At 40.2% G+C, this 26,175-nt stretch overlaps 1 protein-coding gene, 1 long non-coding RNA gene and 2 other non-coding genes across 5 annotated transcripts in view; 1 reads left to right on the top strand and 3 right to left on the bottom strand.

The window, feature by feature from the left end:
* Positions 1–2,002: 2,002 nt before the first annotated feature.
* Positions 2,003–4,058, bottom strand: LOC101158341. The gene is made up of 3 exons (XR_177336.4): positions 3,924–4,058; positions 3,244–3,322; positions 2,003–2,174 (listed from the first exon to the last, which is right to left on the bottom strand). It is a non-coding gene; the product is annotated as an uncharacterized LOC101158341 (long non-coding RNA).
* On the bottom strand, positions 2,721–2,851 carry LOC111947250. Its single transcript, XR_002873070.1, has one exon. It is a non-coding gene; the product is annotated as a small nucleolar RNA SNORA31 (small nucleolar RNA).
* LOC111947251 lies at positions 3,404–3,537 on the bottom strand. Its single transcript, XR_002873071.1, has one exon. It is a non-coding gene; the product is annotated as a small nucleolar RNA SNORA31 (small nucleolar RNA).
* Positions 4,059–4,871: 813 nt separating the features above from the next.
* The window catches only part of LOC101156479 (protein TANC1), a 39,240-nt gene continuing 17,936 nt past the window's right edge, over positions 4,872–26,175 (top strand). Inside the window, exons 1-10 of one of the 2 annotated variants that reach the window (XM_020712897.2) lie at positions 4,872–4,907; positions 5,058–5,146; positions 6,195–6,392; positions 8,577–8,669; positions 10,002–10,132; positions 13,767–14,067; positions 14,952–15,233; positions 23,849–23,965; positions 24,122–24,412; positions 25,090–25,217. In XM_020712897.2, the coding sequence (XP_020568556.1) occupies positions 5,071–5,146; positions 6,195–6,392; positions 8,577–8,669; positions 10,002–10,132; positions 13,767–14,067; positions 14,952–15,233; positions 23,849–23,965; positions 24,122–24,412; positions 25,090–25,217 (1,617 nt within the window). In that variant the 5' untranslated portion in view covers positions 4,872–4,907; positions 5,058–5,070. Of the gene's footprint in view, positions 4,908–5,030; positions 5,147–6,194; positions 6,393–8,576; positions 8,670–10,001; positions 10,133–13,766; positions 14,068–14,951; positions 15,234–23,848; positions 23,966–24,121; positions 24,413–25,089; positions 25,218–26,175 lie in introns of those variants that run through there. The other variant, XM_011490573.3, reaches the window with a different exon arrangement.

Raw genomic sequence — 26,175 nt, 5'->3', positions numbered from 1 at the left:
TTGAAAAGTAAAAAATCAAAATCAGCCATTACTTTTGAGTTAACAGAATTATTTAAAAAAACAAACTAATGAAATAGGGCTGGGCAAAAATGATGGTACCTCCATGAAAGACTGAGAACTAATTGCCCGGGGGGTCATGATGAACCCAGGTATGTCATTTAATTGACATCACTGCTGTTTTCAAACCCATAATCAGTCAGTCTGCCTCTTTAAAGGGAGACAAATAGTCACGTTGCTGTTTGGTGAAAAGGTGTGAACATGGACAACAGAAAGTGAAGGAGAGAATTGTCCCAGGACATTAGAAATAAAATTATAGACAATAATCGTAAAGGTAAAGGCTATCAAACCATCTCTAAGCAGTTTGAAGTTCCTGTGATGACAGTGGCACATATTATTCAGAAGTTTAAGACCCAAGGGACAGTAGCCAACCTCCCTGAACGTGGCCGGAAGAGGAAAATTGATGACAAATTGAGGAGACGGATAGTTCGAACTGTCTCCAAAGAGCCCAGAACAACCTCCAAAGATATTAAAGGTGAACTCCTAGATCAAGGTACATCAGTGTCAATTCGTCGTTGTTTGAGCCAGAGTGGACTTCATGGGAGACGACCAAGGAGGACACCACTGTTGAAAGGAAATCATAAAAAAGTGAGACTGGAATTTGCAAAAATGCATGTTGACATGCCACAGAGCTTCTAGGAAAATTTCCTTTGGACAAATATGGTAAATGGCGTATACTTGAATAGCGCTTTCTACCTTCTTACGAAGGCCCAAAGTGCTTTACAGTCACAGTCCCATTCACCCATGCACAAACACATTCACACACTGATGGCGGCTCCGCTGCCGAACACTGGCGCCAACCTCCCACCAGAGGCAAGGTGGGGTTCAGTGTCTTGCCCAAGGACACTTCGACACATGGGCGTGCAAGGCGGGAATCGAACCTGTAATATTACGATCATGAGTCGACCGCCCTACCGCTGCACCACGGCCGCCCAGATGAGACAAAACTGAAGCTTTTTGGTAAGGCGCATCAGCTCTATGTTCATAGACTCAAAAATGAAGACTACAACGGAAAGAACACTGTCCCCACTGTGAAACATGGAGGAGGCTCAGTTCTGTTTTGGGGCTGCTTTGCTGCATCTGCCAAAGGGTGTCTTGAAGTTGTGCAAGATAAAATGGAATCTCCAGATTATCAAGGCATTCTGGATAGAAATGTGCTGCCTAGTGTCAGAAAGCTTGGTCTCAGTCACAGGTCGTGGGTCTTCCAACAGGACAACCATCCAAAACACCCAAGAATGGCTCAGAGAAAAGCGTTGGACTATTCTAAAGTGGCTTTCTATGAGCCCAGATCTGAATCCCATTGAACATCTGTGGAAGGAGCTGAAACATGCCATTTGGAGAAGACTACCATCAAACCTGAGACAACTGGAGCAGTTTGCTCATGAGTGGGCCAAAATACCTGTAGACAGGTGCAGAAGGCTCATTGACAAATACAGAAACCATTTAATTGCAGTGATTGCCTCAAAAGGTTGTGCAACAAAATATTAAGTTATGGGTACCATCATTTTTTGTCCAGCCCTATTTCATTAGTTTTTAAAAAAAATATTTGTTAAAAAACTTAATAGTAATGGCTGATTTAGATTATTTAATTTTCAAAAATTTTAATTTGTTACTTAAACGTTTCAAGTCATTTCAGTGAGCATTGTGGACTTTAACTGAGCGGTACCAACAATTTTGTCTACCACTGTAAGCGCATCCATCTTTGCAAGAGTTCGGACGTTTGCATCTGTGGGAGCAACGGACAGGCTGCTGAGGCTGTGGCCGGCTCTAGGATGACATGAAATGGGTGGTGCCTCAGATGAGTAATCTGTCAAGATGTAAAAATGGCTTACAAATATTGCTTTAAAACAAATTGTGTGCCAAAGGTAATATATATAAATATTATTTACTAAACAAGGCTTAATAGTGTGGTATAGCCCCATCTAATTTAAGGGAAAAAAACAAATTCACTTCAGAAATCCAAGTTTATTTTGACAGTCAACGGATATATTAAAATTTAACCAAGCTCAAAGGTAAACCTCAAATTTTACAAATAATTGCAACAGTTGAACAGCTGGTACAATAAAAATGCGTGCCAATCCTTCACCCACTCGACACAAAGGAGTCTCACCAACAACCTATAAGAGAAAATACAAGTCATTTTAAAAGTAGAAGTCTTTGTGAAAATGGGGTTCAAAGCAATGAAATACAAGCACCTTGTTGGTTTTGCATTTGCAGAAATGGTGGGTCTACTCTGCACAAAATATGGGAGTGCAACAGTAGGTTGACAGTTTGCCATCCCTCCCTCCACTCAAAAAGGTTGTACCATCTATAACCTTAAAAAGAAAAAGTCTAGTCCTGCCAGTATTTGCTTCCAGTTATACCTGCACCACACTTCAGTTTTTGTCTTTTGAGCATCTGCTATGCAGCAGGGGGGTTTCTGTATTATCTAGTCGCAGCTGACATCCCATGGACTGATGCCTTGCACACCTCTGCAAGGTAGTGCCCAGAGACAGAGCTGTCAAACCAGACCTACTTTGGAGCCAGATGAACCTTGGCACAATCCAGCTAACGTACTGAAAGCAGGCCATCAAAGTTAGCCATGTTTAATACAATAGAAAGACAGATTTAGTCCCGTAGACAGGAATGTTTCACAAGAAAAGCTAATATCACATCCCACAAGCTCATGTTTTCCTCAATTCATTCTGTGCTGCCATAAACAGGCAGAAAGAAAGTGAGAGGAAAACTTACTTTAGCATCTCTATGCAAACACAGAAGCCAATGAAGCCTGCTTCAGGTCTATCAGTGGATGCAGTTACAAGGCCTACTCTTAGAGCACCAGTTGGGGTGTGCCAACAGCGCCACATGGAGTGGAGTGATCGCCATTGCTAGCTCCACTCAAACTATGAGTGTGCAGGCACTACTAACCAAAATCTTGGTACAGTAGAGGGCAGCATGCACGCCCATTGGCCACCAGATCTCGCACAGCTCCACTGTCCTGCTCTTAAGTCCAAGACCTCTGAAAACCAGGCAAGCAGAAAGTGGCCAACCACGTCTATTTAAAGCTATTAAATTTGGCTTGATTTAAAAACCCACTATAAGACGTGCACTTTAGGTCTAGATGGGTTCTGGCATGGCTAAACTGGTGTTCTGGGAGCAGGCCTTTAAGTTTAATCACAACGTTAGGGGGGGTGATCAAGTACTCACCTGTATTTATCAGAAATGATGACTACCGGTAATACTTAGTCACCAACTCTTGAAGAATCTTCCATCTCTGGCATCATCTCTAAGGAAATAAAAAAACTACATTTAAAAATTAAAACCAACAAAATAAAGGCATAGATGTTAAAGAAAAGCAACTGTGTTGAACTGTCCTCCCCTCTTCAATCTGGGACGCCACAGACAAGGCGAGCAGAAAGCGCGGGGACATTTAATTTTGCATCTACAAAATTAAAACCCAGAGTCTCCAACAGATGAGAGCCCAGGCTGTCAAAGATGCAGTCTGTAACAATCAACGTAAACTACACGATATCTTGTAAGGTATGGACATTGTGATGGATCAGATTTTATTTGACATTTAAGCACTAGAAAATGTAATCAAATAGGAAATTACATAAGTCTTCAGTTTCCGTGAACGTCAACTATGGGGATAAACCATCTCCGGACCACTTTGGTTTTCAGCGGGTTTTTCGTGTGAATCATATTTGGACGCGCCACTCGACACGCATTTCGTAACTTTAATAATGCGTAAAGTCGTTACTTTAATTGTAAAAATGTAGTAGCACTGTCCAACTCCAAGAAGAAGGCAACACGTGCCAAGTACAAGTAGCTACTTTCTTTCATGCATCCCCGCCTAACATTTTAAGTTAATTTTGAAGCGTACTTACAAAACTTTTCTAGTCACAAGTTCTAGGAAACGTTTAGACTTGTTTAAAGTAAACGTGGCGACCTCACGGCATGTGGTGAGACACGAGGCAGGTCGGAAAAGGGCTAGCGACGTGTTTGCTTCACAATTTATAGTTTTCCGTGTAGCTTCTGTCGCCCACTGATGACGAAATAAGACTTTTGCAGAAATGTCTCGCCCTCGTGTTCAGATGAAGGAATTGTTTTAATGCCACGCGACGGTCAGCTTGACACCACGCAGTTCAAAAAAATGCCCATTCTGCCTGGAAACGTGATTGTTTATGGACTATTAAACATTGTTAAGTAAACCGTGGCCCACCTACAGATTTCTTAAATAAATTATTAAAAATTCATTCAGGTTTTTTGTTGACACCAGTTTACAGCTGGTAAAATGCATTTGCAATTAGTTTTCACGTTGAAAAATGTTATTTTTAGCCATTTTGAAAATAGATTTATATAATGTATCAATGTATGTATACATTTCTGAATATATTAAGCTTTTTCATTTAATAAAAGTACCCATCTTAATGACCATGTAATTTTTGTACAACTTTTTTTAGTTGGCACAACCAGTATTACATCTATCACAACTTATGCATTAAGATAATATCACGTTTTGAACCAATTTGTATTCTTCAATAGTCCATGGTCAATGCATTTCTGCAGGTAAGGATTTGTTGTAGTTTACGTTATTTTTCTCGTGCATCCACTGAATATCGCTCCTCCTGTAATTAATTATTTTTGGTTGCAATAACGCGTTTACATGTCACTTATTTGTGATCAAAGGTAAACATATCCATAATTTGATCTAAAAAATGGGTCAGTTGAGGATGCGTCAGAAATGCGTGCGCGCTCCCGCTGGTCTCTGTCAATAAATTTGGAGAAGTCGCGCCTCCCTTCTTAATTGCACTTTGAGCTTGAAGAATTTCCCATCACCTAAGCTGCCTTCAGAGAAGCTATTGAAGCAGGTAACGAACGATAGATAGATAGATAGATAGATAGATAGATAGATAGATAGATAGATAGATAGATAGATAGATAGATAGATAGATAGATAGATAGATAGATAGATAGATAGATATTATTAAAGCTGTGCACTTTTACTTTTATTTTGAAAGGAAGACCAAAAGCATGTTTAATGCTGTGTTTGGAAACAAGAGAGACAAGGGAAGAAAAGCAGAAGGAAAAAAGAATCAGAGACATGAAGGTAAGAACTGCTGTCTGTGCATCATGTTGGTTATAACAGTAATTCTTTTCTTTAATTACAATTATGTGGTCCAGAAACAGGTCTTTTTTATGATGTTACTCTGTATAACATTTTTTTTTTATTTTGCCTCTAATGCTGGGCTTCTCTTCTCCTGGGTGATTTACCAAGAGCTCTTTTAATTAGCCTAATTTTCTCAGTGAATGCTGTCCTTCACGCACTCCCACTGCTTGCGTAAAAGTGTGTCATGCGAAGTTAGAGTGAAACATTATGACCTATTAAACAGTGAGATTCCCTAAATGTTGCGAGTGGATTAAAGGAGATCATTCTGTGGATTCAGAGAGGTGAGGCATCTGCAGTGACCACTGGGAGTTTTACTTTTGGTTCAGTCGTTTGTTCTTTTCCATGGACTGAACCAACTGCAGCATGGAGAGAATAGATTAAACATAAGCAGAAGTTAGTATTAAAGCCACCATGTTGCTCATAAATATTAGATGGAGGACTGCACCAGGAAACAAGAACAGAATGGAGGGTAGAGAAGTGTGTCAGTCTCATTAAAATAATATAGAGTGGTGCAGCAGATTGGCATGGCTCTTGGCTCCTCGTCTTATCTTTAGAAACATGTGCTGTAGACAGAATACTGGGTGAGTTTGCTCGACCGCATGATGGACCCATGATTCTTTATTTTGTACACAATAAAACTTAATTGAAAAACAGACTAATTCATTCAGGAGATGGTGAAAGAATTACTGCTGAGTGCACTGTATGAATTGTGTGCAATAATTTTAAATGTCAAATGGGTGTTAGTTAATATTTGTTTAAAGGCTATGGGCCAGGCTTAATGGCCGTAATTACAAAGAACATTAAAATGATTTAAGTGGTTTCATTTGCAGTGATTGAAGTCTGTTACATGAGTTTGATGCTGATGGGTTTAATAGATGTTCTGATGTTGCCAACTTTCAATTGACAGCAATATGCCCCCCCAGCCCAAAGTGATGCCACCTATGCAGACATATTATCTGGGAAACTAACCATCTATCTGCTAAATCAGGTGAAGTGTTCAACTCTAGCACCCTGCAGAGGAGAAGAGGCCGGGATGCCACTCACAGCCACAATCACACCACCAACACCGATAGCCCATTTAAACTGATGAGACTCACTAAGGGGGTGTCAATTTCTTTGCCGTCGTCGCCTCTTCTCCCTCGCCAGGCGGACATCCCCCCCTCTCGGTCCTGTGTCAAGTTCCCAGGTAGGTATCTCTGAATCAGTGAAATCAGTGATGGGGGCTCCTTTGGAGTGGTGCAGTGAGGACAGGAGGGCTCTGGCTTTAATTGAGAGAACTCTAAATACACGTGACAGTTCTGTCTGCATTACACAATCATCTAGTCCATGTCTTCAGGGCACTAAAAACATGGCACTGATTGTTTAAATGAAATAATTTAGCAAACTAACTAAAAGGAAGAAATCAATTAATTAGGAAGGTCATAACAGAAATGTATTATTAGACTTAACATAGTTAAGTATGAGTATAAAAATATTGAAAACTCATTGAAGTATGCACTTGAACACAAGTAGTTCTGCATAAAGTTGATGACTTTTCAATTAATTTCATTAATTGAGTAACTAATTGAGTGTCATTTCATCCAAAGTTGGGTAGATAATGTTTCAAAATCCCTTAAAGACCCACTCCAATGAAAATTGTGTGTTTGGTATTTTTAACATGTCCTTGTGGTATTTTTCTGATGAGGGAAGAAATTTATAAAGAAAATTAAGATTTAAATAGCATTTCTGGGTATTTCTCTATTCAAGTCCTTGTGAATCATGAGCAGATGAAAAAATACGGCTTGAAAAAGTTTGAAGGTGTGATGCAGAAGGTACAACATCAAGCTGTAAACCCCCTGCTCTGATTCTGATGCATCCACTTGTAGACAAATAGATCCATGAACATCTTTATTTTCGTCATCTGAGCTGGTATCTGGCTCAAAACTGTACTGCTGGATAGCTTCAATATTGCTTGCCATTTTTGTTACACCAGTAATGTTTGGGGTTGTGAGGGGCTGTAAGGTACCGGGAGAGAGATGATGGGAAGTGGAGACAGCTCACTCCACACCAACGTACCCACCAACAACTCAGAGCCAAATTTCTGATGATCTGCCCAAACTATGTCCTAGAAAACGACACAGGTTTTTTGATTTTGGCAACAAAAAACAGCATAATCATGATTAAAAACCCACTGGGAACACTTTTAACAAAGATCAAAAGATGATCAGAGTGTGACTTCAAAGGGAAATAACAACATTAACTTAGAAAAAAAATCTAACCTTTTTAAATAATTCATGTTATTTGGTGGATTCTGTTTAATCTCTATAAAATTTGTCAAACTAAGATATTATTTGAATGCAGATTTTTCTCTCTTTTCATTTATTTAGATTTTAGTCTCACTTACCCGCTCTTGCAATTGTAACGCGGTTGGGAAAAGGGAGAAGACTCAAATCAGCAGCCTTTGAAAGGATTTGCGATGATGTGTGACACACAGCTGCTCATTGTTTTTGTACACCTTTCAGCTGCGCTTCTTTTTTTTTCCGGTCATATCAACTTTAATTAAGTTCATTAATTGAATTGAAAACCCTAAAGGCTGAAAACACAGCTGGTGAAACCCACATCTGTGAATCCCCTCCATCCCAAAAGCCATTTGGTGAAAAAACGCAACAGTTTACTGTCTTTATAAGAAGCACTAGGTGGCAGTGTTCTGCAACAAGTCCAGCCAGCCTTTCAGAAAAAAAAAACACAAGCTATTACATTTCATTGCATGTGCCACTGCCTCTACCTGAGCAAATATGACAGGAAAATTACAGCAACATCCCGCAATGTTGGGGGTTTTAAATAAATGGTGGCCAGGCAGACTCATGTGTACAGCAGTGTTCTGCCTGGCCCAGTCTTTTTAAGTCCATGAAACAAACGGCATTCAAACATGGAATTCCCTCGAGTTTAGGAATTTCTGTATTTAAACCACAGTGTCTGCGAATAAATCTGTGCTCCTCAAGAATCTTCTGAAACCCTCCGATGATGCATACATTGAAACACACCCACACACATCAAAGTGTAAAGCTCTTCCTATCACACACACCTAACACACACACACACACACACACACACATTAGCAGCACTAATATATGATAGAAAATTAACCACCATAGAGGAGAGATTTTTTTTTTCAATTCAGGGTTTATACTGTTTACATTCAGCCCCATACTCCTGGGACACAATTCAAATTCAGCACCGCAGATCTCATCAGAGGAAGCTTAATCTTTGCCGTCCTATCTCTCTCAGTCACTTTCTTTCCCATCCCTCCCTTTCTCCACCCTTCAAATCCACCCTCCCACCCTGCCTGCTCTCCCTCCTGCTCCCTCCTGCCTCTCTGCTGCGGCCAAAGGACGGGTAAGGAAGCCGGAGTATGTGGATGGCTTTTCCAGCACCAGAGATCCTCCTGTCTTTGCCTCGTGCCGCGGCAAGTCAGATCACAGAGGTGAGAACCGCAGGGTTTGGGTGTGGGTTCAACATCACGTTTGTCAATCCAGGTGAAGCAGAAGACCCAGAAAAGGGAATCATCTACGATGCAATGCAAAGAGTGTGTTTGTGTTGCCTCGAGGCTTTGTTTTAACTTCTTTCCTTAAGGACACGGATTCGTGTGAGCGTGTGTTTGACAGTCCGGCTTTTCCTGCTGAGTCTTCTGCTGACTTCTGTAAACGTTACTCATAGTGTAGAGGTTAGATCCTAGCATAATGGTGGACATTCATCTTCTGGGGCTTTCTTTGTGTTTCTGACCAAAGGACTACCTTTAGGCTAAGCAGATTTCATGAGGCATCCTTCATCCCAGTTGCCAGGCACCTCTCAGCTTCCTGTTTCCAATGGCAACTGCCAGGTGGTTTGATGAATAGTTCTGGACATTTAGAGTGTCCTCGTGTTACTCCTGATTGAATCTTATCACAAGTTGTTTTCAAAAGATTTTTCAGCTCTAGCAGGAGTGATGAGATAAACTGTGAGGACAAAACAAGCAATTTCCTGCCTTGAATTTCAGAAATTGACCTTGATCCCCACACTTAACTGCGTTTTGTGAAACACCAATGGGATGCAGTATTTTTTAAAAGGTAGAGGAATGGAGATGAAGTGAGAAGGAGTCAGTGGAGGGAGTGCGAAAGGAATGTGATGTCTAAATGAGAAGATGTTACTGAGGAGGAGTGAGCTGTAAGCCATGATGTCCCGTCATCTTGTTTATATGCCTACTTAATATGCATGTTACTCAGCTGAGGACAGTACATAAATGAGGTGTGAGAACGCTGAATGTCATAGTTCTATGGGCACAAAACTGAGAACTGCTGAAGCCTGGCTTTGCTGAGGTGAGCACAGACTTTAAGGGAGGGGAGACAACGCATCAGGGACCCTGAAAGTGTGATAAATGAATGCAGCACATGGCCTGTGTCAGCCGCCCTCACCAGGAGAAATCGTGGAGGCAAAGCCAAGGCTTTCTTCTCCACTCCAGAGTCAACACTAAGGTAATTGAAATTCACAAACTGTCCCTTAACCGAGAGCACCTGGCACGGGTGTGCACAGTGAAACTCACAACCTCATAACAGCCCATTTCTGCTGCCTCAAGCAGGAATCGGAAAGCCGCCGTTAGTGCGCTCATAATCGGTGCAGCTGGGGCTCCGCTGACCTGTGGATGCACATGTTACTGCCAGTCGACTGCAGAGGGAAAGTCACGAGCGAAGATGTGGGAGTGTCAGTTTGACAGGGCTTTCAGTTAGCCTCCTCCGACGCTCTTGCTAAGCTTTGCGTCCTGAATTTCTGTACCCCTCAGACCTCCGCGCGGAGCCCCACCTCGGGTCCTCCCTTTCCACCCAGGAACTGATGACCAGACTATGCTTCTTACTGGGAGAAGCAACGGCCGGCACTTCTAGCTCTCCAATGGAGGACAGAAGGGAAAAGAAGGTAGGACACATACCCATGCTCTTGCCCGATGCTTTAAAGTCATCTAAAAAAAGAGCGAAGCTTTATGAGATAAACTTTTATCTTAGAGCTTTTATCAAAACATTGAATTTATTCAAATTTATTTCCTTACTTTTGATTGTTTCATAAAAGGCTTCCTGTGAAATCCCAATGTGTTTTCTTAAATCAATAGAGCTTTAGTGACAAACTCATGTATGTGCATATGTCTCTAACTCTCAGTGCCTCTAAAATGCTCAGCCTTGGCCCATTTTCTCAGCCTCATTCCACCACCTGAGCTCCAGATTCAGTGTGCTTTACACAGATAGCAGAGCTCATGCGAGGAATGTGGGCTGTCCTGGCTAAGAAAGATGGGGCTTTAGTATAAAGGGAATATCCGTGAGCTGTATACATTCTGTTGACTTGCCTCCCTAGAGTTTTTGTGGAAAAAAAAAGCTTTTTAATAAAGAAATCAGCAACATCAACAGAAAGTAAGAAACCTATAAAGCGTGTGGTTTTAACCACCCAGAGAGCATACCTGATAAAAGAAAAATGGCCTTCTCTTCTTAATTGTTTTTGCTGGCTAAATCCATATATTTTCTAATTACAAATGCTTGTAAATTAAATTGGGACCTTTGAGAACTATTTGGCCAAAATTAGAGGTTTGAAGCGCTACATAAATGAGTTGATGCTGTTCATTTAACTGGGTCATTGCAGCTTTCTGTCACATACTGTGGTAGATTTAGTAGCCTCATCCAAGCTTCAGCAATAAGACTGATTAAAGTCGGACTACATCACTACTTTGTTGCATTTAGAAGACTCAAGAATGATCCAGGTTATGCCTAAGAGTTGATCTGAGGTGGATTTTCTTCTAGAAGTAGCCAAAAGGACCTTGTTCCATTAAGTCTATAATCTTGATCAGCTGGAAAATATAAGCAAAATTGAAATAAATTATGATTCACTTTATGAAGAAGCAAGACTTCCCCCCCCCCCCAGCAGCTCATCGAACATGCCCAATATGTACGGTACATCCACTTCAACTGAAGAGATTACTGATGCAGTAGAAAATGAATCATGTATGAGATTTCGCATGCTAACTGATGATGGATTTAAGCAAGATGCTTACATTTTTTTTTTCTGCTGTGTCTTAAAGAATTGCATGGTGCAACCTTTGGGCGAACTTCCAGTGCTAAGATGATGAGCAGCTGTCTTTTTCAAACACTAAACTTCTTACAACTCTTCCTTCTATATTGATGGGGAGAAACATTTTCTTATTTATGATTATCGCTGAAGTCTCTATTTCTTGGCACTGCTGAGGAGGGAATTACCAAAATGTTCATAAAGGTCACCTTTACTGATGAGCTGTCAATCAAGTATATTTGATTTGCAGAATCCTTGAACAAAGTGGGCACTCAATTTTTCCACACAGTGGTTCTGGAATTAATCTTAATTTAGAAAAGATAAACGACTATTCTCTTCAAACTTGCACTATCCTCAATTATTTTATTCCACTTGAGTCTCTTCTTTAAAAACATTATGATGCTATGACATTTTTGAAGAAAAAAAAGCTTTATTTAATAGGAAACAAGCTTTTATTTTGAAGAGTTAAAACAGTTTTAGTATGTTTTAGGACAAATACTTTAAACACGGTAATGGTACTAACAAAGGTCAAACTAAATGTGCATTTTATGATATAAAGTATCATAAACACTTAATCTTTTTGCCTTCATTGTATATTCTGTGCATTTAGAAACAAATAACTGTAAGATTTGTCCTCATATTTACTACAAAATGAGTTTACAGTAAAAACTCACAATCCTTTTAGTCATTACGTGTTGAGCCAAGAGTGGAAGAGCAGTTTAACCCTGGTAGATACTCAAAAATGGGGCAAGTACCAGCCTGGATGAAAATAACTGGATCTATTCTTTCAGCTCCCATCTGCATGCTCCCTCAAACACTCATTCACACGAAACAGCAGCCATGAGGGCAAACACTGTCATGTAGAGCAAAGTTATGCTGAATGGATGACAGCTGACACCATTCATTTACAACATTTTTGAAATAAAAGAGTTTCACTTAAACAGAGCCTCTTCAGAAACGAGCCAGCGCTCTGAAGAGTCACTTGCTTTTATTTGGGTCACATGGGTTCCCCATGCCAATCCGCCCCTTTTGGAGGCCAGCAGCAAGTCCACAGACTATTTATTGCTCACAGGAAAAAATTAATGTGAGCAAAACACTCTAAAGCCAATGAATATTCAAAAGAAACATTATATTATTATATAATTAATTTATTGTCACCCTGATAGAAAGTTACGATCAAATTAGAAGCACATGTACTTTGTTTCAATGTTCTCTTTCTTTTTATCATAGGTATTATCTATATGACCCAAATTTGACCCTTAACATCAGCTATTTGGTATCTCTTTGTGTTTATATTTAAAAGACAGATAACAGTGTGAAGAATTTATTTAAGTACGTTTAGTTTAGATTACATTTGTAGTCTCAGAATTGAATTAGGAAAATAAAGTACAATCATGTGTTCCTGTGTGAAATTTGATAAATGAATGTATACAATTGTTAACAGGAGTTAATCAGGCAAGTTTTGGAGTTTAAAGAATGTTTTAGGATGCCACACGATTTAATTAAGGACCTGTACTCTTTCTCATGTCAACAAAATTGTAAGATGGTCTAAACCTATAAGATTCAACATGCATTTATTTTGGAAAAAAAGAATCATTTGAGGTGCTTGTAATTTGAAATACAGTTTTATAAATGAAGAAAAGGTTTGACATTATTGACTATCACCACAGTTTGATAAAACTAGGAGACGAATTTCTGATCAAAAGTATTAGGATATTTTAAAATGATCACTTTGAAATCCTCCAAAACAAATACATTTTGAATAACTGATGAAGATTTAACATGTACACTTAATATGTAGACATATAGATTAGAAAAAAGTAATAATGAAAACTCTGGAGAAAAGAAATTCATTGTACCTTTATTGTTCATTCAGTTATTGTTCTGTGAATAAACCTTTATGCAAATATAGTGAATGCCATCATTTTACACAGAAAAGCAGTACATTTATTGCAAATCCAATACTCATACTAGTACTGTAACAAAAAACACTGTGGAAAAAACAAACTATATCATTCTACAAATAAGTAATCAAAAAGGATTTATGAAAGAAACCTTTAAGAATCCGTTTTCAGAATCAGCTTAAAATTTAATCAGTTTTAAGCATAAATGTAATCAGTTTTAAGCTGGGACAATGGAGAAGTGTTTTTCAGTAATAAGTCTAATTTTGTAAAACAACAAAAATAATCAGTCAGTGGTTTTAGAAAAATTGTAAATACGTGTACAGTTATGTTTTATAAAGGCAGAAAAGCTGAAGTCTTTTAATGCAATGATTCTGTGATCTGGAAGATGTTTCAAGTTTGGACTTGTTTAATTTAAATAAAGTTTGTTTTACAAAAATTCTGACCTCATTTGCAATAAAATATGCAAGATCACCAAAAACAGCTTTATCAATTAAGCCTGAGTCACCAAAATATGTATCGTTTTTCCTACTTTTTTATCTCTCTTTTTAGAGCATTCAGCTTAACTACATATCTTTGTTTCTGCTTTGCTTTAACAGTGTGACATCTTTACCCAGGGGGGGAGTCCCAGCTCCACTCTGACCTGCAGCACCACCTCACCCTGTTCAGAGAGCCCCACATCCACCCTCAGCACCAGTGCTGGAGGCCAGTCTTTGCCCCAGCCTTTGCCCTTATCTGTTCCTCACTGCGGATCCAGCACCAGCCCGAGTGGAACCCTCTGCAGCCCCTCCCGCAGCCCTGCACGTTGCTCTGCCGCTGGGCTTATACCTGGGAACAGCCCCGGCCCTCCATCTCAAAGCCCCACCTCGACCTTGGAGAGCAAGGATAGTGGAATTATAGGTAAGAGCTTGAAGTTCATGTCTGATAAATATCCCAAAACGGTAGTTGGACTCTACCTCATGGTTTTAAGTTTTTTAGTTGCACACACCAAGCTCATAGTAACATTGTCATTTGTGCCACTCGAGCCTTAAGGCCTGAGCTCCCTCCTATCAAAACTGGGACACTGCTGTCTTTGTTGCTTTCGGGTCTGCTTCTCCTAAAATAGGACACTTTTTTTCTCCTTAAATAGAGTTTTTATTTATAGTTGAATACAAAAGGCACATCAAGGGCCACAAAGCTCTCTGATTGATGAGTTAATGTCTGGTTCTGCCAAAAGGTGTGTTTCATTTCTGACTGAGGAAACGTGTTTTGTTCCGACTGAAGCAATTGTTTTGCAACTCAACTCCAATCCATTTTTTAAAGGCACATCTAGTGAAAATAGAAGCTTTTTTTTTCCTGGTGAATTTGCAGGCTGTTGAACTCAGGTCATCCTGTATTTGTTACATAAATACATAAACTCAAGAGTGAAAGTGTGTAGTTCTTTCTTGATTTGACAATAAACAGCTGCCTTGGAAAAATAGATGCTACTTTTTTTTTTACTTTGTCTTCATATGTTCTTTCATAACAAGAAATGTTGACTTCTTTGTGTTTAATCTTTTTCATTCTACTAGAAAACGGGAGGTGGGGTGGAAAGAAATGGGTCAATCACAGGCATTTTAAAGAACTGCATGAAAAATGGTTGAAAATTGGTATTGTACCAGATAATTTTTAGTTATTTTATCACATCATTAATTTCTAGGAAAAAAAATTATTCCCCCCAAAAAAGTCTTGTTTAACAGAAAAATAGTTTTTTTCTGTATTTTTTCCTTCTTTCAAGTAATATTTCTTTTATTTGCATTATACAGCAACCATCACTAGCTCTTCTGAGAATGAGGACCGCAGCACCTCCAGTGAGTTTCCCACCAAGGATGAAGGTAGCTCTGGAGTTCCTGGAGTCACCTATCATGCATGTAATGATCGGCATCCACGGCAAACCAAAGACCACTTGATGCCCCAATCAGATGAGATCTTTCATGGAAGTGAGATCACAGAGCCCAGGACTCCTCCCGCACCAAAAAGACCCCTCCCTCAGCACAACAAACACCTCACCTCTTCACTTGTGGCACCCCGTCCAAACTCAGTGGCAGGTAAAATGACCTTTTGCTATATTTATATGTTCCCTTGGCGTTTTGCACATACATCATTAACTGGATAAGAGAACTGGACTGAGCGAGTGTGAAAACGACTTCCTTCTGGCTCCAATTAAAGGAAGTCAATTCAGTCTACTTTTGCTACGATATGAATGCAACCATGTTGGAGCCAGATGATGAAAGTCAGCAGGGATTGGTCTGAGTCAACATTTCTATGCAAACCACTCTCACCAATCAGGAGTGAGGTTGTTGGAAGGCCACACCCCTACCATTTGAAAGCAGGCGTTAGAATCTGTCAATCAACTGTTTCGAACATTCGATGATAGACCACATATTTTTATTAAGGCATCTGATTGGCCAGTTTATAACCTAATGATTTTGGGATTTGAAAGTATATCTTTCTAACTTGTGTTACAGAAAAAAATATCATGAAAAAAACATTAGGATTAACAAGAATGTTTTAAAAAAGAATGGCTATTCTGGCAAATTGAATGACTGAGTAATAGCTGTTTATTTCTCAATAGAAGTCTATGGGATTTTGGCTTCTCGGAGCCAACGGGCACTTCCTGTTTTGAATGCCCAGGGAGGAGGGGGGCAGTCAATCACATAAATTAGAGATCTATAGTTTTAGCAGTGTCTTGAGCATCTTTCTCACCGTGGTGTCAGTTTAAAGCTGAAATCCAGAATGTTTAGAAAATTACACTACCTTTACCAAAACAGCCCCATTATTAACATCAGCTCCTTGGAGTGATGTAGAGGTTGCAGCAGAGTAGAGATGGAAGTCAGCCCCCCCCCCCCCCCCATCCTCCAACCCACACCACACACAAATATGTGGTTCATTTTTACACTTTAATTTTTGTAAATAACAAATAAATGAGAGTTAATTAGTAGCAAGAAAGTCAGGAAGTTGACAAAGCTCCCATTATTTTGCTGATGAAGATGGCTAATGAGAGGATGAATGGGACAGCTGTGACCTGGGTGATTAATTAATGGAGTGATTAATATCGACTAAATAGCAAATTGATTACATTGTTTTTGAACCGACATTTTCCAGTTCCTCGTGAGCAAATACAGCAAAAGCCTAATTAGTAGGAATATCTGTGATGCCGAGCTAAACTTCACTGCAGCATGCACTGATGCTCTACTTACCAATGAGGCATGGATCTACACACACACACACAGCGAGCATCACCAGTTAGAAGTCCTCGGAGGCCTCCAGTTGTCAAAAAAAAAGTACCCCTCCCCTTCCCAGTCACGATCTTTGCCTGTGCACAAGGCTCTTTTTCTTCCCTTAGATGTCAGTTCATTTGTGGTGGAAGAAGAAAGAGGAAAAAAAAGATCCTCCAAGGAGTGGATTCTCAGTTATGCCTGCCAGTTTCTTCTGTCAGCTGGTGCTTAAGGCCCTCTTGATGAGATTCAGAATAAAGATGAAAAGACCCTGCATGAACCGTAGCAGCTACAGCCCTGATCTGGGAGAAATTAGAAGACGTAGTCACAGGTTAATCAAATTTATTGCACACATTACCGGCTGAAGTGTAATTTTATTTTAAAAACTAGGTGGAAAAGTTTAGGAATATTGCCCCTTTAACAGCAGCACTGTAACCGTGTGCAGAGGCTGAGGTGTATTTGCTCAGTTAGCTGTTGGATTATTAGAAGTCCAAAATAGATGGAGGGCAGAATCCATGTGTTCTCATTACTGAAGCCATAACCCAAAAATTACAGAGTAGCTGGATAAACTCATTTAGTCCAAAGTGTTATGAGATAGATGATTATTGTTACAGCTCGCAGAATGGGACTAATAACTTAGACAGTTTGAAAAAGTCAATACAAGGTGCTGATCTAATTAGCCTCTTGTTGAATGGACTAGATTGAGCCACTTAAGAACAGTTGGACAGTGGTCTATTAAAAGCATGCTCCAAGCAAACATTAGCCTTTTTTTATTGTTTCTCTATTGTTGCCTCCTGTAAATATTTTCTGCAGTTCATATTAGGTGCCAGGAGCTTGGGAAGTCTTCTTCAATCAGGCTATTCAGCTGTGCGCATGACTGCTGTTTCTTTATAACATAAAACAATTGTGTAATTTCATTCCTCGCCTGCCCTGACATTTCATGTCGTTTGGCACTGGAGAGGAAAGCAGTTTATGTCAGCTGCTTTTCAACAGAAACTGGACATGTTTTATGGGAAAACGCATTCAGAGGTTATAGAATAGGCCTGTTAAGCTGCCGCATTTAAGTTGATTTCAGTTTTCTCTCCAAGAAATTGGAGTGTCTGATGTGTGTTCTCTGCAAAATTGGGCCGTTTTTGTGTTTAACTCGAAAACTTGCAACAGTGAGTCCAGAGAAATACTAGGCTTTTATACCTGTTCCATTTGTTTTGCTGTTACTCTACCACTTCTAAAGCAGATTTCTTCATTTCACACAACAATCTTGTCTGAAAAAATGAAATTTCTTACAAAATTTCCCCTCATTTTTAGTTCTCAACTTATTTTAACATCTAAATCCAGAGGTTTGATGTAACAAAGATATTATCTTTAAACACAGATTTCCAAACTTTCAATTACTAAAAATGGTTTCCAGCTAAGACAGAAATAAAATCCAAACCTTATTAGAAAACCCAATTTTTTTCACGATCTTTCATATCAAGGCCTTCAGCGGGTTATGAGTGGGGTCATCCTCAATGTATCATCTGTCTTGCCGGCAGATCTCATCCTAAATGTTGACACTGATAGTTTTATCTCATTTTTAACCACTGGATGAAGATACAAACTGAATGGAATGTTACAATACATTATTGTAGCATCAGTCACTGGCATACATTTCCCAGAATAATTGTTCAAAGAGTTCATTTTTTGAGTGGGGGTTCAATGATTTGCTGGTCCCGGGAGTCTTTAGGTGATGTTAGCCTCTCATTGATGTCAGAGGGGGAGGGAGGCTGGAGGGGTTTGACCTTTAAAGTGATAAAGGATTAAGAAGCGGCGAACAGCTAAGCAGTCATTTGCAGAGCTATACAGGTGGGCAACCAGCTTTCAATAGGTTGGACTGTAAATAGGTGGAAGGATGAGCTGTCCTGGTGTCAAACTGGCTGAAAACATGTTTTTACTCATTCACTGTATCGTTGATCCACTCAGCCATTTGGCCACGACGTCTTCAGCCAGCAGTCGCTGTCTTCCCACTCCACACCTCCTTCACACTGTGTTGCTGCGGACTGTTCTCTGTCCTCTCACTGTGGATGTTTTTTCAGGCTGCAGTTCTCGACTTGTTTGTGTTTCTAAGCATGTCCTTTTGTCTTAAAAGCTTACATTGTCCTTAAAGAGGACAAAGATTTAGTTTTTTTTAATTACTTTTTAACTTCTTCACTTCAAAAGATAAAAACATTTCTGCTCAATTATGAGTTTATTACTCTCCTTTTGGGAGGTCCTTTTTTTGCCTGCAAATCAGGCTGTAATTCTTCCTCGTAGCCCAGTTCATTATCATATTCTTAGGCATACTCCAGCGATTCTCACAAGCATACCGTTTATGCAGCACATAAAAGCCACGCACTGCATCTGTGGTGCATAATTGTATCAGTAAACATTTAAATAAATCAGAAATAGAAGGGGTCAGCAGTATACTCTGATCAGAAAAAGTATACACAGATACTTAACATACTGTGTGTTTCAGCTGTTGAATTTGATATTTTACATCTTTTTTGGACACTGATAGTTCACAGTTCATGGTTATAGAAGCAAATAGAGCAGTGCTTGTTTGATCTATCTTTTTTTCTGGATTTGGTTTGGATCTTTTATTAATCCTGCTCTGCAGAGATTAGGGACATTAGTAAAGCGTCTTTATGAAGGGATTTATCAATGTAATAAATCAATAACAGTGTAATCCCAATGTATAAGTAAGAGGTGCATTTCAGTCAGAGGGGTAGCTACGCTTTCCGAAATGTAACAAAATTCAGGTAATTTTTAATCAAGTTGCATAGCAATTTAATAAAAGTTTACCTGTCAAACTTGTGTGTTTGCATTCTAAGTTGTTTGCACAATAAACATATTTTGCTCTTCAGCTATAAACACAAAATCTCACCCAGTATTTTTGTCAAGTTTCTAGCATAAATATTGTAGTGATCCTGCCCACGGCAGAAGTGCATTGTGGGAGTTGAGGTTATTTCTGTTGGCATTGTTAAATTGTTAAACAAATGGCTATGCTGAGGACATTGGACTCTGCCATTTTATTGTTCATCCTGAACCCCCAGCTGCCCGGGGTGTGCAGTGTATGAGACATGGGTCAGCTCATTCTTCTGCCTGCTAAAAGGGTTTAGGCAATAGATGCTAGCACCTTGCTAGTCAGAATAGTTGAGTTCTGCTCCATCCTGACTGACGCGACAGGCCATCCGCTACATTGGTGTCGGAACTGGAATTTGCTGCTGTCAGAAAGACGCAATGATGGAGCAGATACCTAGCGATACAGAGCGACTTACCCTGGAGAACAGCTTGCTTTGGGAATGCCTATGACAAGGCACAGGACGAAAAGCCTCGGAGCAACCGGATGGTACCAGTGCTCCCCGCCTAACATATCAGATGAGTCGAGCAGGATCCCTAGACTCCGCAATGGCTGTCCCAACCCCTCCGATTGCTGAGTAGAGGAGCAGCATTAGTCAAACCCCTGCAAAGCCATCAAGATTTAGTGGCCTGACTCTTCTCGAGCCTTACCTTGCCCAATTGGATTTAGCAGCCTTGCATGATGTATGTAGCAGCAAGGAGATTGGCTATCCACCTGGCCCTTAATCTGGAGGGTCCAGCACTTCAGGTCTTAGTACATATATCAGCAAAAGAACGTTGTGACCTGAAAGCCATTACTGCTGCCCTTAACAGACGGATTGGACAGCGAGTTTCCAGTGAGCACAGCAGAGAGCAGCTGATCAGCCAGCAAGTGGCAGCGCAGTGGAGAGAGTCTAGGAGCTTATGCTGCTCACATCCAGCTACACATCTGACATGGCTTCCCTAACTTTTCAAGTGCTGCCAGGGAAGAGCTAAGCCTTCATGCATTTCTGTGGGGTCTGACACCTGAACCTCTGCGCCAACACGTGCGTTTCTCCTTTCCCACCACCGTGGGAGAGGTGCTGAGAGAAGCTGAACAGGCAGAGGAAGTTTTGTGTGCTGGGTGAACTGACAGATCCCCACTGGTGAGGGCTGCTGAACAAGAGTTGGAGGACTTTGTGCAGGAAGAGGTCAGTCAAGCTGCCAGATGCTACCCGATTGCTGCCACCGCTGTGGAGAACCAGGGCATTTTGCCAGAGACTACCAAGTACTCAAGTACTGAGGGAGTAGGGGGGCCCTCCCCCCAAACCCCAACACCCCTTCGAACCATCTCTCCAATGGTAGGCCGCTGTGACCCAACACATAGTTTATATTTGGACTGTTACATTGGTGGCCAACCCTTCAGTGCATTGGTGGACACAGGGTCCACCATCTGTCTTTTTCAAGAAGGGACTGTTACCAGGGACTTCAGGCTGTCTCCTTGAGGGCTGGGTTATTATTCCATTATTATTATTAACCATCATGCCAGGGAAGAAATTGTTGCAGATGGGAGCTGGGGCTCTTAAGTGGGAACATGAATTTTGGCTGGCTGACATCCAATAAGACTGCATTATAGGGCTTGACCTCCCATAGGTCGCTGGGGTGCATGTGTTGATGTGCCATAATCCTCACTCTACGTAGACACTGAAGCCATCCAACTGTGGTCTGGAAAAAGCCACAAGAAGGAGCAACAGAGTACCGGTACTTCAGCCCACCACAACAAACCTGCACAAAAACAGGGCCACTATCGATGGTCTCTGAAACTTGGCTACAATGTCTGATAATGCAAAACTTACATACTAGTAACTTTTCAGTAAGATGTAAAGACTTACTGAATTCAGATTTGGCCATTAGACCAAATTCTTCCTGTACCCCTCCATTTAGCTCTCCAAATGGAGCTATGAAAAATAGTCTTTTCTAATTTGGACGTCACAACACTTCTTGTGGACCCCCTCTTCCCCTGGGTGTCCTCCTCCTGGGCGGGGACGGCTGGCCCCTGCCTTGCTCCTTCCTGGACCAACTTTGGGCCGGGTGGATGGCTGCCTGGAGCGCGGGGCGGGTCTCCCTTGGGGGGTCCTGGCTCGTACCTGGGGTTGGGGTGGGGGGATGCCCAGAACTCCTGGGTGGTGATGAGGTGCTCGTCTGAGGTTGTGGACGCTCTTCTGGGGCGGGGCCCCGCGTTGGGCCCTCCTGGCGCGGCGGGGGGTCTGCTCTCTTGGTTGGGCCGGACTGCACTTTCTGTCCCTGCTCTCTCTGGGGTCCCCCGTGGTGGTCCTGCTGGCCCTGGCCTGGATGGCGGATGTGATCACCCTGGGGGCAGTTGTTCTCCATCTGCTGCCGTGCGGGTGTTGGGGGGTTCTGGCTGCCACTGCTGCTGCGGCGGGGGTCTTGGTGTGGGGATGACTGGGCACTCTCCCTCCTTCTTTTTATATTCCATCATCCATTTTAGAAGAACATAAAGACTCACATGAGCACAGGTGTTAGCTCACCTTTGCACTAATATTTTGCGTGAAAAAACTATTTTGGGAAACCCAACCCCTCCAAATGCCCCTACAATTGGAGGGATAGGGCGAAACCGTATAGGGGAAGAATTCAGATTTGGCCAAAAACTTGAATTTCTTGCTGAAATATTTGACCTTAACAAACATTTTTTATGCAAGTGTTAAAGTGTTAAGTGTTTTTTATTTTACATAATATTTTTAATATTGTTGAGTGGTCTTGATTCAATAAACAGACTTGCTGGATTCAGAAAAGCTGGAAAGTTTTATACATCTCCTGCCCACTCCTCTGGCCACGAGATTACTTTGTATTACAGGATTTAGTGGTCTTGAACCGGGTTTTACAAATTTTCTTTGAATCCACAGCTGACTATGTCTCCGTCTATAAAGACCCTCTCAGATCATCTACTGATCTATGTTAAAAGTGTTTTAAATCATGATTATGCAGTTTTTAGCCAAAATCAAAAAACCTGTATCTTTCTAGAACATAGTTTCTGCAGAGCGACTGAAGTTCATTTGAAAGTCATCTTTGAGTTGTGAGTTGGACCGTTGATGCAGAGTAATCCCCCAACTTCCCCCCACTCATTTGTTTACATGCTCTTGCGTTAGCTTACAGTAGGGCTGCACGATATGAGCAAAACTTGCGATATGCGATATTAGTGATCGATATTGCGATAACAATATAATTTGCGGTATATAAATAAATAGCAAAACAACCAAAACATAATTACCATTTCATTGCAACAGTTTAAAAAAATGATACTCCAAATGACCTTCTTTTACGTAGGAGGCAAACATCTAACATAAAAGGGCTCATCTGATTGTTTAACATCGGAAAGGGTCCATCCAATTGGTCAAATGCATAAATAGATTTATTTGATTCGTTAAATGCTTCAAGCTGCCATAGGATTGTTTTAGCACATTTAAGGTAACTATTTATTGCGATTTTTGATGACTTTTGCGATATAGATATTGCACTGCCTCTATGTCACTGCTAAAAACTTTTCCCAACATAATTTTTAGCGTCTGTTCCTGATTCACAATGATGTGTAAAAGAAATAATATGAAATGCAATTTTAAGCCTAATACTCTATATAAATGCCGCAAGAACATGTTTTAAAAAATACAAAAACACAATTTTTATGAGAGTGGTTTTTTCTTAAAATGTGTAATTGAACTCTTTTAGATAATTATTGTTTAGAAATAAGAACAGTTGGACTGTTGTAGCACCTAAACAGAATATAGTTCATGTTACTAGAGGATTATACGGAAATATGATTTATAATTTTAAGATCTCATTTTGTCTTCAAAGGGCAGGACATCACAACTTCTTTTAAATAATCCCTCCAAGAAAATTTTAACTAACCCCACTGGCAATTTTGTTTGATTTTGACAAAGGAAAACATTTTGTATTCTCTATTTTTTAAACAAGAAGAAACTTTTTTCTAGTGTAGTTATTTATGCTTCAATAAAAGATAGCTACATGTAATAAAGTCTTTTTGTTATGTTTTCATGTATTTCAAATAACCTTTCCCAACATTTTGTCTATATGATCATAAATAAAATAAAGACTTCCATAATAAGCTCTCCTTTAAACTCAGTGTTGTAATTGGATGGATACATAGGGAATTGTGGGAGGGTAAAACTCTTGTTCTTTAATGTGGTTTGTACTATTTATCAAACTGGCCTTTTTTTGTAGCCTTTCAAGTCATTACATGATAGCACATTATTTTCCTATTGAGTGCGGACATGCTTCTGCTTTACAGCCAACAATGTGACAAAATTGCTGACTTCAAACAACATAAAAAAATTTGGTCATTTCAGACTCATGTCAGCATGAGACTGTAGAGTGTGAGATGAGTTTTTTTTTTATCTTTTCAAGGTCATTGAAGATGTATCAGAAAAAGAAAAAAAGCTGTTTATGTTTCATTGGTCTCCATGGATCCAGTAATTGATAAGAATATCTGCCGTATGCATGCATGCATATATGTCTTAGAAATTGTCTTTGTCTTTGTGAGATTCAGAAGGTTTTCCTGACTCATTATTTCTGTTTAGCCACAAGCTCAACCCGTCTAGAAGATTTGAGTTATCTAGACAGTCAAAGGTCTGCTGGGCACAGGAGCTCTGTCCGCAAACACAACACAGCTGGACGCACTAGTGATGACTCGAAAGGTATTTTGACTTCACCTTAGGAAAAATAATGTATTTTAACCATAGCTTGCCATGGAAAGTCTTTCTAACCTTTGTGGAAGATCATCCTCACCGCTTTGGGTGCACAAAAACTAAATCTTTCCAACTGTTTCAACTCTCCTTTAATATTATTTTCAGGGAGATTGGTGCCATTCAAACAAGCAGACATCATGCTTAAGCCACTTCTGTTCGAAGTGCCCGGCCTCACAGCAGAAACTCCTTTTGTGGGCCGGGATTGGCTCTTTACGCGGCTGGAGGACGTCCTGAAAAAAAGCAGCAGCTGTGAGGGACGTGGGGCTGTGATTGTGGGGAACGCGGGATCTGGCAAAACCGCTATCATCTGGCGGCTAGTGACTTTCAGCTGCCATGGCACCCGAACGCCACATGGAGGTCCCAACATCCCTCACAGCCCCAGCTCCTCTCCAAAATGTAAGCCTCTGTTCCTTGGTCATCCAATTCCTCAAGCTGAGTTCATATATACCATGGTTAGGGCAGATATTGAAGGAAATATCACTTCCTCAGAGGGAGTTTGTAACTGGGTCACACACTCTTCTTTCAAGTTCTCCCCTGATGTTTGTCGGCTGATTGCCGTTTTGCAACCGAAGTGTGATTATTGTGATTTACCTCAGAGTGGCCCTAAAAAAACAACAAATCACAAGCCTCTTATGCTAATGGGTGGCTCACAAAAGTATATATTTCATACTGTGATGTTATCCCCAATGGTTCTTTAATAAACTGTGGTACTGTGGTAAATATAGGAAGTAATATAAACATTATTTCATTCCTTAATATCTCCCCACCAGCATTTTTCTGAAGTACACTAAGAAATTAGGTTCTGATATAAAGATTAGGATGAAGCAGCACAGAAGACGCAGGGTTGCAATTAGTTTCTAGTGTCATTAAATGAATTTATTTACATCTCTTCTGTATGTTGTTACTTCAAATCTCAAGAGAGTCTATCTTGATTAAAATGTTCCCAGCCTGCTGTGTTTTTTTCCTCTAGATATAGTCATTATTCTCTACAATTTAACTGTTTGTCAAGGTAACTGTGCTCACACCAGCATTTACACGGGGCTTGTGTTAATGTTAAATTGCACTGTGGTCAGGTGGTGACAAGCAGGGAAAAGCTGCCTCCAAGTTGCCGGCGGATTCCCAGACCAACCACAGCCCTGCCGCAGGAACAAGCGATGCTACAACGCAGAGGAAGGATGCTGTCAGAAGCTTAGCTGCCAAGGTACATGAAAAAGATTTCTGTCAAACTCTGTTATTGAAGCTGAACGAAAAGTTTCAAAAGTGCACTTAGTTGTGGATTTAGGAAAAATCACAAAAACTGGTCTGCCATGAATCTGAATAAACAAAAAAAAGCAAGATTAAAGTACTAATAACTGATTTGTGGACACCACTTTAGGCATTATCCTTTACTTTATGCTCACATTTATAGATTTAAAATGAAATTCATGCGATTAAACAAAAAAAAAGTGCTAATTTGTCTTTAATCAATGAATTGCAATTAACATGATAATTTGACACCCCTAACTACACCATCAATGTTCAAGGTCTATTTTTACAAAGCAGAAAAAACAAGATTGAATAATTGTGACTTTTATTGTCATCAGCAGCTGGATTTGGTGATAATAAAGGGATTAGAATTAAAGTGACAAACAGGTGTGTTGTGCTGAATTTAGGAAGAATTCATCATTTATTGCTTTATTACATTCCACCAGGTTTAGTATAAGTGAACTGAAAGATTTTCTTAATTGTTATTTGCGAATTGGCAAATTAAATTAATAGGAATTTTTCAAACATTTATTTTTTTTGTAATTTTGTAAAACACATATCATATATCCAATTGAAACAAAACCATGACCCAAAAATCTAGGTTTGAACCACATCGTGAGGAAATTGTTGCATTCTTGCTGCTAACCATGAAGAATAAGGGGCCTGGCATTCATTAACCCAACCATGTGGGTCATGTTGACTTCCTTATCAACCTAAAAGAAAATGGGAAAACTCATGTTCAATATTTTCTATCCTTTCCTTTATCCCCAAATCTCAAGCTGAAGTGGAATTGAATTCTGAGCTATAAAACCTTTTCTGACCAGAATACTTTCCAAATGGTGCTCTGTAATATTCTAAAGTGGAAGAAGAGCACACTGGGAGTCTTCACAAATACTCACGAGTACACAAACCTA

This window comes from Oryzias latipes, chromosome 3, assembly GCF_002234675.1.
Source record: "Oryzias latipes chromosome 3, ASM223467v1".
Taxonomy (NCBI): Eukaryota; Metazoa; Chordata; class Actinopteri; order Beloniformes; family Adrianichthyidae; genus Oryzias; species Oryzias latipes.
Note: the sequence above shows the minus strand (reverse complement) of the source record. Positions and strands in the feature narration are given on the sequence as shown.